Source organism: Pomacea canaliculata, linkage group LG6 (assembly GCF_003073045.1).
Source record: "Pomacea canaliculata isolate SZHN2017 linkage group LG6, ASM307304v1, whole genome shotgun sequence".
Classification (NCBI taxonomy): Eukaryota; Metazoa; Mollusca; class Gastropoda; order Architaenioglossa; family Ampullariidae; genus Pomacea; species Pomacea canaliculata.
This window is the reverse complement of record NC_037595.1, coordinates 13,807,072-13,819,134: the sequence shown is the minus strand read 5'-3', so window position 1 is coordinate 13,819,134 and position 12,063 is coordinate 13,807,072. Positions and strand designations below refer to the sequence as shown.

General features: G+C 41.6%; 1 protein-coding gene across 1 annotated transcript; it reads left to right on the top strand.

The window, feature by feature from the left end:
* The first annotated feature begins 3,830 nt into the window (after positions 1–3,830).
* LOC112566124 (neuropeptide CCHamide-1 receptor-like) lies at positions 3,831–10,481 on the top strand. The gene is given in 3 exon segments (XM_025242088.1): positions 3,831–3,848; positions 4,079–4,345; positions 4,347–10,481. Coding segments are annotated over 3 exon segments (1,212 nt in total). The 3' UTR covers positions 5,274–10,481.
* The last annotated feature ends 1,582 nt before the right edge of the window (positions 10,482–12,063 follow it).

The following is a 12,063-nucleotide window of genomic DNA, read 5'->3' as shown; positions in this document are numbered from 1 at the left end:
AATGGCGCATTAAATTGCGGTGAGTATAAACCACTAACTGTGAGAGACACGTGACAGATGTCTGGAGGTAATACCCCGTGAAATAACTGATTTATAGGGGTACATCTTGATGTAAAATGTTTGCGTACAGCAACAAAAGCCACATCCGCGTGCAAAGATTTAAGGAAATACATGTTTTTTTCCCAAAGATAAGCTATAAATCTGCGCAAAATCTGCGTTTACACGACAAGACAAGACAAACAAACTGCTCACTAAAATAGCATTTCAATATTTGCCACTTTAAAAAGTCATATCTAACTGCGGATTGCTTACAGTGACCTTCTACCCGGGTGTCCGCGCCTGAAGTTATCAATATGTCTTTAAAATGTCTGTTTTAATAAATTCCGTTTTGGAAAGTTTCAAGTAAGTGCCAGGTATAAATACCATATTAACTTGCTTCGATGATTCAGTGAAGTCTGCCTGCCTTGCTATCAAAGAGAAGTTTAGGGTGGAGAGTGTAATACCCGTACAATAGAAAAATAAAGTGTAACTCCTTGAACACTGACCGAGACTAAAGTGAAATACATATCAGATCTGACACAGGCAAGTGTATAATAAACTGTTCCTTTGCCATGACATTGCACTCAAGCCAATCCCCAAATATCTGGGCGATGATTTGTCGTCTTTTATGTTGATGTCAGATATTGTGGATTAGCTCTACTGAACAAGCGCCTGACTTATATGCAAATGCTTCTTATTGGAAAGTTTTTTTCTTCTTTTGGTTTGCTTTCGTTTGTTTGTTTAGTTGTTTTCCTATGAACCTCTTTGCATCATTGCCTGTATGAGTGTTGGTGTGCGTGTGCTGCTGCTGTGTACGTGTGAGCGAGTGAGCGATTGAGTGATTGAGCGAGGAAGTGCACGCACGGACGAACAGAAGCCCCTTCTCGTCCCGAGGGTGAAGGGTGGAGAGGAAGTCAGAGTGGAATACTAATGTCAGAGGATTGATACTATCACCGACACGCCCCAGTGAGCAGCCCTAGACGTCTCACCGGAGATGAGCAGCCTGCTATCTGCCTATATCCTCCCATCCCCAACCCCTGCCCCACACCACCTCCCCTTTTAGCATGAAAAGCAAACTTTTTTGAGGGGTAGAGTGCAATATCAACCATCGCTTTTAGCATTGCATTGTTTATTTATTCATTCACTAGAGGTTTCTTCCTCTGCATTATAACAATGTAAGAATACCCAAAAACAAACTAGTACCTGTAGTATTAAAGATAGAGAGATAATTTTTCTTGGTGAAATGATTGAGGGAGTACAGTTTTCATACCTTTGCTGGCCTTATTTTCTCCTCTATCAAAGAAGTCAGAGTACATGCAGACAGACGTATGACACCTGAGGAAGTGTTCTAGAATATTCGCCAGAATTCGCTAAAGCTGTATGTCTGTCAGGACACAAACATCTCATTAAAATTTATCTCTCTAGAAAGCTGTTTTTGTGAATGAACGAGACATTTTTTAACAAGAACATTTTGTTCAAAAAGAGGAAGAACAAATTAGATGCGATTTTCTTTCCTGCACCGATGATTTTTGGTATAAAATAAACAAATAAATAACAGTTAACGGCCGAACCATCAGTGTAGAATGCTATCACACAAGAAGATCCTGGCATCGCCATTCGCTCTGTGATTGATTCGACCTCCGCTGGATGTTGTCCGATCCCATCTTTCTGGTGTCAAAACCGCGAGCCTCCCATCGTAAATTGCTCCTTACCAGCTTCACAAACTTCCCATGCAAACAGCGTAATCAGGGTTAAGGGTGAGTTTGTCTCACGACCCTGTCCGCGCCTACCCGAGCCTGGTGTTGTCGTCATCAGGGTCAGGGGTCACCGAGGGTAATTAGTCGGTTAGCGCGTGCTGCCTCCATAAAGCTTTAGCTGCAACCGAGCAGGCAATTTGCGTTAATGTCAATGAATGGTACTCAAACAGACTGAAAACTGTTCCTTCCAACAATAAAACAAGAAACGGTTTGCTTTAAAAATAATCGCACCATCCCTGTGGGGAGGAAAGGCGCTTTCTCGTCGCCAGGCCTCTTGATAACGTGTTGGAATCAATGAGGAGATATAGGAGATTAAAAAACAGGCAGATCAAATATGTGCTGCCAAAAGCAGGTTGAATGAATATTCGGATGCTGCTGCAGATTAATTGTTAGCCATAAGGGAGAAGAATTTGTATGGACCTTTTGTGTGTGCGATGTAAGCGCGTGCACATGGCGGATCTTCACGATTCCTTGCTCACTATGACTATCGTATACTTATGACCATTTTTTAAATTCAAAATTTGCATATTTTCCATGCATAACAAAACCAAAGCATCGACCTCCTATCAACGAGGAACAACAACGCTTACTTTTGAAATCCTATTCTATTGAAGAAAAAACACTGACTGCAGCACGTGGTCCGTGAAAGTATCCACGAGCAAGCGGGACAACACTCTTGTCTCTGTCATCAGATTATCTGAGCTTTGTTTTGGGACACTAAGGCCAAACTCTGGCTTCATCTTCACTCCGGTAACGGGCTGCCTGGATGGCGTAGCGAACCAGAGTCTGGGGGAGAAAAACTTTCCCTCGGGGTCATGGTTGCTGATCAGGCGCATCTTCACGGCGCGTGACCTTTTCACGCCCGATAGAGTTTTAGCTCCGTGAAGCTTTCTACAAAAGCTGAGTATCAGCGCGTGCAATCTTTAAGCAGGTTACTTGCTGCAGGGGTCGTGTGTCCGTAACATACAAAGATCCGGGTGGCAGGTTGTGAGGTTCAACTCGGTGGCAGATGACTGTAAGCCAGGTTATTCACTGAGGATGAGTGGTCGGTTGTATATAAACCTAGCTTGATTGCCCTGCATTGCACAAAAATGCTAAACTGTTGTCCGTAAAATATTGTTATTGTAATAAATAAAACGTTTACCATAGAGTGATTAATATAGATAAATTACAAGTAATGAAGTCCGTGCACACTTACTGATGGCATTGGAAGTAGAGAAGAAAGAGCAAAGCTTCTTTTCACAGTTCGTGTGTCTGTGTCTGTGTATGTGTGTGTCTGTGTATGTGTATGTGTATGTGTATGTGTATGTGTCTGTATCTGTGTCTGTTTTCTATAAAAGACTCAACATATCCTAGTCTATCCCATGGATATTCTTTCTTTATGTCGGCAAGAATTTTCCTTGAAAGCTTATTTTTTCGTGTTTCCACTGTGAATAATACTCAATGCCGAAAACAATTTCTGAAGGCATTTTTCACCTGAATAAACCTCCACGTAATATTGTTAATCCTTTTTAAATCGACTTGGATGGCACAACGGCCAGTTTATTGGTTGTGAAGGAGATAACGTCCTTCATCTTCTATTTTATTAAATTTCAGTTTAAAGCAACCAGCACCCGGTAGTTGATGACAAAGTTTGGCTCATGTCCAGATTGCATTGTGTGGAGCAGCAGACCTTCTGAGACTTTTTACAAACTCCTGAGTATGATACCCGCCTACACATGCTTGCTAGCTCAGGACAATTAGGACATGCCAAAGGCTTGTGTTTGAAGAAAATATATCTTACCAGATCAAAGAATAACAAAAAGACAGTTCAAATTCTTTATAATATTTACATTTACTCAAGGTTCTGCTCCTTACCACCTGTAGGTTCAACTCCTACAGGAAACAGCTTCAAGAATCTTGAACGAATACCTAGAAATTGGATTGAATGCATGTTTCACATAGCTTGAACATAAAAAATACTAAATATAATATCATAAGGCTCTTGTCGAGAAGAAACCCATTACAGTTGATGATTCTTGCAAGACATCAGCGATGGTTGTATTGGTGATGGTAAGATGGTGGGATTGGTGTTACGACAACAATTATATTTTCGATGTGGCGATGATGATGCCCCTTCTCAGTGTTATTTGAATTCTCTATTAAATGTTATAAAAAAAAGTTAAATATAAATGTTCGATGTCAAGTTATTTTCATAGTCTATCAATAACACGAGCTCCAATTTCAGCAGCTTTTTTATTCTGACATTTTCAGCCGTCGACAGCATCAAGCTTTAAAGATAGAGTTACCACAGCAACAGCCGAATAAAAGACAGAAATGGACGCCCTCGGACAAAACGCTTCATCCGACCCTGTGGTGATGAACAACAGCGAGAGCCCGACAGAGGACATGGGAAATGCCTCCCTCAACATCTCCACCTTCAACGCCTGGGAGATGGAATCCACTTAGAGTCCATCATCGTTCCAATACTGTTCTGCGCCATCTTCATCGTCGGACTCATCGGAAACGGGACTCTCATCTTCTCTGTCGCCGTCAACAAGGTGATGCGGAAACGTGCCCAACATCCTCATCGTCAGCCTCTCTCTGGGTGACTTACTGCTCGTCCTCATCTCCGTGCCCCTGACTTCCACCATCTTCACCTTCGTGTCGTGGCCGTACGGCCAGGCTGCATGCAAGTTCAACTTCTTCATGCAGAGTCTGTCACTGGGAGTAACAGTCTTCACACTAACGGCTCTCAGCGTCGACCGGTACCTGGCCATCGTCGACCCCATGAGCAAACACACTGGCAAGACGCAGGCGACCACGCTGGCGGTCTCCGCCGGCATCTGGGTCCTGTCCTTCATCCTGGCCCTGCCCGACATCTTTCTCAGCAGCGTTGTGGAGCGGAGTATGGGCCAAGAATCCCCGAAAAGATTTTGCTTCAACTTCGCCGAACACTACGAACCGATGATTCCCAAGATATACTACCTGGCGAGATTCATCATCTACTTCGCTCTTCCCGTCTGCATCATTGCCTGCTTCTACATGCTCATGGCTCAGATCCTTATCCGCAGCGGCAAACAGATTCCGTGTGAGGGCAAAGGTGGTGGTCTGAACCAGCAGCGGCAGATCGCGGCTCGTAAGAAGGTGGCCCGCGTCGTCCTTAGTTTCGTCCTCATCTTTATCGTCTGCTGGCTGCCACGTCATATCTACCTTCTCTGGTTTTACTTCGATGACTCTCTGTACAACGACTTTTGGAACGTCTTCAAGATCCTCGGCTTCTGCCTGACCTACATCAACTCCTGCGTCAACCCGTTCGCCCTCTACCTCCTGAGCTCGCAGTTCCGAAAGTACTACAACCGATACCTCTTCTGCTGCTTCAAGCGCGTGCGCTACACCAGCCTGGAGCCGTCCTCCACCATGCACAACTTCAACAGCACGGTGAGGCGCGCCAGCTCCACCAACACCTCCATGGTCCACTCGCAGTCCATGTGTTGACTAGACCGCCTCCTCGCTGCAGCCCGCCTTGGCAAGAAGAAGCGACCACAAGCTTACAGCAGCAGGAGTCAGGGGCAGGAGCTGGGTAGAGGTCGGTTGTGGCGAGGGGTGGCGTTCCGGAAACACACGACCAGAGCTGCAGGATGTTCTCCAGAGGTCAGAGACGAGTTCATCGAGCTCCGGCACGGCCAGCAGGCATGGCGACCGACACTGTCGCCCTCGCTCGGTTCATCCGTCTTGACAGACTCTCCTGTTCGACACGACCTGGAGAGTACCTTGGAGTCGAACATTGAAGACTACGGCAGAGAATAAGCGACAACCTACGTGTACTGTTCTTGGTCTCGACAAGAGAACTCACAGTGGTGCTAAGCTCACCATGACTCGAGTGAACTCGCTAGAGAAGTGAGATTACTTAGTATGTACAGTTTTATCTACCAAGACTGGGAAAGTCGGTGCCATGTTGCTATTTGTGTGTCAACCCCACGCCCAAAAACACTTCAGCCTCCAAAATGTTTGTCAAAACACGATTTTCTCTCAATAGCATCCACGGGTTGTGCTGGGAAATTCAGATAGAACAAAAATTAACATATTAGTACATGCATATAATTATTTATTGTCAACATATAATAAACTGATTTCTGTGTGGTTATAAGTGAACCTTTAGACTCGATTCTTCCACTGGTTCATGATAATTACTGGGAATATTTTTTTTCGAGGAACTTGTCTTGAAAGTCGTTACCGTCTCCGTTTGCGATATCTGTGAAACAGCTTTCGTAAATATTATAACTGGTCAAAGATCAACTTCATGTTTTCTTCCAGTTCAATACTTTCATTTAATGTAATTTTCAATATTTACAGAACCTGTGTCTTGACAATAGAACACCTTGTCTTACCCTCATTAACCTGAGTCGTGTGAATAGGTTTGATGCCCAGGCCAAGTTCCTTGTTGTTGTTTTGTAGAAGCAGTGTGGTGATGATAAATTTGTTCCATGTTTTGTACGAAGTAACAATAAAGTTTACATGAAAAATAATTTCGCCGCAGAAAGAAAAAAGTCCACTTGGTGCGGCATTCCTTCTTGTTCAGGTCTGCTATTCTTAGGGTTTTTTTTAAATTTATTTGCATTATTTGTTAGTTTTTGCCATTTGTTTCATAAAAAAACTTATGTCAGAGGTCTCAGATATTGTATTTGCTTTGTCTCTAATATTATGGTTTACTAGTCAAAATATAAATAGAAAACAAAGCACGTCAATCAAAACTGAGAGATTCTATCCCTTACTGTTTTATTTGGTATATAACAATTTGTTAATAAGTAGGCTTTTAAGTGTCAAATGTGCTTAAAAACCTACTTTTTTAATCATGATTTTTTTAATTAAATAGTTTTAATAACCACGCAGGTACGCAGCATTGTTTGTTGCCGGTTGTCAATTAGAATTATTATCAAAACAAAGACAAGTGAAGGAAGTCGTAAGGCATTATCACACCTGAATACTCACCTGTTCATAACAGCATTTGTCAGTAATTTAACTTGAACAATGTAAATAGCAGTTCATTTAAATGTCATCTGTGTATGAATATTCTCAATGCTGTTGGGCTCCTTGTAAGATATTTTTCAGTTAGCTTGCCTTTGGTCAATGTCTGTGATGTCAATTAATACCAATTTGGCTTAGAATTCTGTCAGAATTCTGAAAGATTAACATATTTACCCTCTTATCGCACACAAAAGTTATCGGTGGGATAACATTTTCTGTCTGTACAACTAGTTTTCATATTGTCCATATGTAACATTGCTTTGTACATGGTCATTCGTTCGTACAACTTTACATGAAAATATAAGGGAAACAAGCTTGTGATTTTTTGTTCTGTTGATACACTAACAGGTACAACTAACTCTGATGTCAAAATAAATTTTATTCGCTGAAAACAGATTTCTGATATCTACGGAGGGATTGACTGATATTAACAAAAAGAACAACTCGAAGATTGTTCCAGTCGTTGACAATGTCCTCAGTCCAGCTGCCGACTGCACGTGCGCCAGTAACATTTATAATTAAATTTATAATATTCAGGTGTGTATCAAACTAAGAAGTAAGCTTCTGTCTGGGATTGGGAAAAAAACCCCTGATGTGATCAGCTTTATAAGTGAGATGAGGGCTGGATGTGAGTGCAGCAGGCACGTTGATGATGTTAGTCTTGTAAGAAAGGTCTTCAGGACTTCTGTGGCCCAAGACTCACAATGGTCGATTATACAGCATCTTGGGGTCACTGTTGAGGTAAAGGTCAGCATGACATAGCCTGGGTGATCATTGGGTTCCCTTATCAGCACCCACAGGAAATTTCAGAAAACTGTGGAAGGTTAAAATGTGCACAATGATACCAGCTTTCAAAGTTTAATTGCCAAACAATTTGTCTGGAAAATTCCTAGACACTTTAGTACAGAAAGTACCCATTTTCTTTTTTGTTATTTGATTTATTTTTTAAGTACAACACAACTGTACACAATTTTGGAAATGGGGATGAGATCATGCTGTGGAGTGAGGCCAATGGATGTTGAGGATTGAACATTGAATCTTGTATTACCTGATCACAGTCGAAGATTTGAGATTCATGGTCTACATTTGAATGTTATAGCAGTAATGATGCTACTTGGTGACATTACGAATGTAATTTGCGGACTGTGTACTCTAAGATTAAGAAGGATGGCCCTGACATTAAACCTCACTTTGCAAATAAAATCCATACAAGTAGTAAAACAAGTCCTAACAAACTCAGTCTCTGACCAGAACAGACGTTCTACTCAACATTATTTACATGGCAGGGTGAATCCTCCCTGACATCCACCAACATCCACAGATCAAGTGAACCCTGTGGCTTCGCGTCCATTGTGATATTTTGTGATCAAAAGAAAACCAAAACCGCTCAGAATCAGAGGAAGGATCAGGTCTACCCGCACATTGGTGGGTACTATCTCAACACACACCAAAAAGAAGTACAGAGAAAGGCGAGACAAACATACAGAAAAAAAATCCCATCGAGCAGGCGCTACTGACGGCTCTACAACACCGTATATTTCATGACAAGGCAACTGGACACCTTTTTGAAGAATTCTGTCCTTTCAAGGACGAGACTAGAACGATATATGATGTAAAAGGCGACGTGCAATGTGTAAGGTCTTGATTAGTAGAGAGAAGAAAGAAGGTGAAGATTGGTTAGCACTTTTCTGGCCCTCAGAGTCAGGGAAATAGTCCGGTAAAGGAGCTCAGTGATCTCAGAGAGTGATTGCAGTCATTGCCTAGTGATTTCAACTTTTTTCAGTCGTTGCTTTCTTCCCGATTCGGGGTCCAAATTGAAATGTACTGTCAGCCGCCGACCACGAGCCCACGAGAGCAATCGGCACTACTTCACGACCTTTTCAACGCGGAGTGAGACAAAATGCACGAGGCGTGTCGAGGTTGCCTCCGAAAGGTCGCAGACCACAGATACTCGATCGTTAATAAACAGAGATTTCAAAGCTTTGGCGTCCTCTCTCGGCTTCTTCAAAGCCATGGCATTTTGTCAAACGGGACCTGTTCTTTCATTTTGTTGTGAAGGGAAACATGTTTGAAGCCAGCTTTGTTTATGCAGTCTGTGTGTACCTACACAAAAAAAAAAAAATTAGCTCGTTCTCTAGATTGAAAAGGTTAGGACGGTTACAATGCAGTGTCGATGCCAGCAGAAAGCTTCAAAGAAAGCATCAAATCTGTGGAAGCTCCCTCTCTCAGAGACAGTTTAACCTCAGAACTTCCCGATGGGATATAGAAAATATTTGTTTGCATTATTTTTGTCTCTGGTGCAATATTAGAAAAAAAGTTATCAAACAAGTCTATAAATACACCTGGAGGTATAAAATCCCTAAAGGAAGAATCTTTGGCATACAGGTGAAGTCTGGTTCATATATTCCCAACCTTCTATTTTTGCATCCAGGAGTTTTTAGACCTTCTGGTGCTGTTAATGTTAATGACGATAAAGAAGAACTAGTGTGATCTGTGATCAGGTGATACGATTGTGATAAGGAGAAGACGACGAGAGAAGACAGACGCTGATTAAAAGATTTACCATAGATATTGTTGTTATCGTCAACAAGATTCTTCAACTTCATGGACTTGTTGTTGGTTACTTCGTGAACTGTCATCGCTGACAAGTTGTCGTGGATTACCTTGTGGTCATCGTCATCGGTTACCTCGACAGTAGGTTACGGTTATGTATTTTACTTGTTCTTGTTTCATGTGGTTGTGTGGCTGGGATGATGGATGCTACATGACGACGGCTGATGTCTTCGTTAATCTGTTTTGTAATATGGGTTCGGACCTAACAGCATGTAAGACAATAGTTTTTTGAGTGAAGAAGGAAGTTATGAAAAAAGTAAAGGAAGACAACTGCTTTTAACTGTACAGTTTATTTATTATTTCTTTAGAGTATAAATCGCCATAAGTTTCAGGCGTATGACTATTTCTTCGCGTTAAATTTTCTTCTAAACTACTTGAGCCCTAAATTTCAAAATTTTATAGACTGTTGTCAAAAATTATAATTTTTCTTGTCGATCATCTTTTTAGTTATAAAACTTTTAGACATAATAAAGCAGTGTCAGATAACGGTTACAAAAAATATTGAAAGCTTGTCCATTTTAGAAGTATGAAACAGAATAGTTGTGAGTTAATTCCATACAAAAGTCTTACAGCTACATATGTAATGCATCTACAGGTCATTGTGATTGTCATACACATGAACTCAAGATGGATCTCATGACCTCACCTTGTTAAAATTGCTTTTTTTTTTTTTACTTGTCTTTGCAGAGATTGTATTAAATTACATCAGCTATATGAGTTTTCTGAATTACCACACCCACTGTGAAAATGTTTGAATTCTAAATATTTCTTTTCTTTGTTATTTTTTCCATGTTCTTCACTTGTCTGGAAATATTGCCGCAGTTTGTTACAGAGACTGAATGTGTTTATCTTGGACTAACTTCCTGTAAAGTTTACTACATGTGACTTTTGTTAGTTTTGTGGCTGACTAGTTCAAGCTAAACAAATCATTGTTGCTGATGTTTCTGACCTGGTGTCTCACAAACTTATTTCCATTGTTACAGTTCTTGATTTCAGTCTCGGTTGATATAATAACCTGTTTCTTCGTGTTAAATATCTTCTGATTAAAAGGGACTTTGTCTGACCTTTTGAGTGTTTGTACATTATATCTTATGAAGAGTAAGAGAGTTCTGGGATTGAAGGCAGGTCAAAGGTGACATCCGTGGAAAAGTAAGAGAGACGTATATTGTTTTCTTTTCCATCAATATTTCATCTGATTGTAATAGAGAGAATTAACTTGAGCCACTTCAGACACTGATTATTTTAGAACGTGCAGGTTTCAGGATTTCTTTTTATTTGAGAAGATTTATTCTTCGTTCTTGTTAAATTCTTCTTTTTTCCCTCATGTTTTCTGTTACTACCCTGTCTTTTGAGAAGCGGGTAGTCGAGTGATTAGAAGCTGGCGTCCAAACTGAGAGCGCGCTGGTTCGATTCCCGATTAGCGCAGTAAACTTCCTCCAGTCGACCCAGTTGGCGGGAATGTGTACCTGACGGTTTGGGGAGGTAAGAGGAGATGGTTATCGCCCTCAGGTAAAGCTGGCCCCGAAACAAGTGAGGTATCTAACTCCTCACCCCCAACAACCTGAAAAGGTTAACGGATTACCTTTACCTTTCGTTTTCAATATTATGTTATTTCTTCCGTCATTTCTTTTACTTTTTGTTCTTTCTTTCCTTTCTTCCTTGGTTGGGTTTATTTTTTTTTTTATTGCCGCAGTAAAGTCCACCTAATTAATTCTTTGAAAAAAGAGCAAACCCTAGGAGGCTGGCCAACCTGGAAATAAAGCTGAATGTTTGGTCAGTGTCTAGCCTGATATCAGCTTGACTTTTTGCGCGCGCAAATAGCGTGTGACTGAGACAGATTTGCCGTGATTGGTGGCTGTTGACAGAAGGGAATATCCCAGCAGTCCTTCGGGACATGCTAGCAAAATGGATAACAGCGGTGCTAAAACAAACTCTGCCTGCTGAGGTAACGGGCCTGTCGCTCGCAGCACGTCATCTGTCGCCACGACGTGTCACGTGGCCGCGTCCCTCCGGGCTCCTCGTGCATCTCTTGCTTTGTCCTCCCGCCTCCTCATACACCAGAGTGGTATACACCCCTCCCTCCCCAAGTCTATATAATGTTGCCACACGTGGAATAACGAGACACATATAACGGAAAGGGCGATAAATGTGCCGCTGTCACCCACCCTTAGTCGTTCATCAGAAGATGCGACACGGGTACTAAATCGGGTAGATGATGGTAAAATAGTTTGCACAAACAGACACCCAAAGCTTCTGTGAAATACGACTCGCGTCGGCCTCGAGCAGCAGATGAGTCAACGACGAATTAGGAACTACCCCGGGGTAACTTTTGAGTCGTTTCAACAAATATTGAGACGAGCAATTTGTTTTATTTTTGAAAACAAAAGTACTCAATCTATTTATCTATTTTTTCGCAAGGTGTTTCGTTTTAATGATACCGCTGGTGTGCATTTATGATTATGGTTACGTCCATGTTCTTCGCCCACCAAAAATTTCTAGAGATTGATTCTCGTGTTTCTCGTGCCACTTGGAGTTCTCCGCGAAACGGATGCGGGCATCAATAGATGACAGCTGCTGTGTAATATGTCGAATCTTTTACAGAAAAAAGTTGCAATTCTGTTCGTTTGACGAACATGTCACCACAATT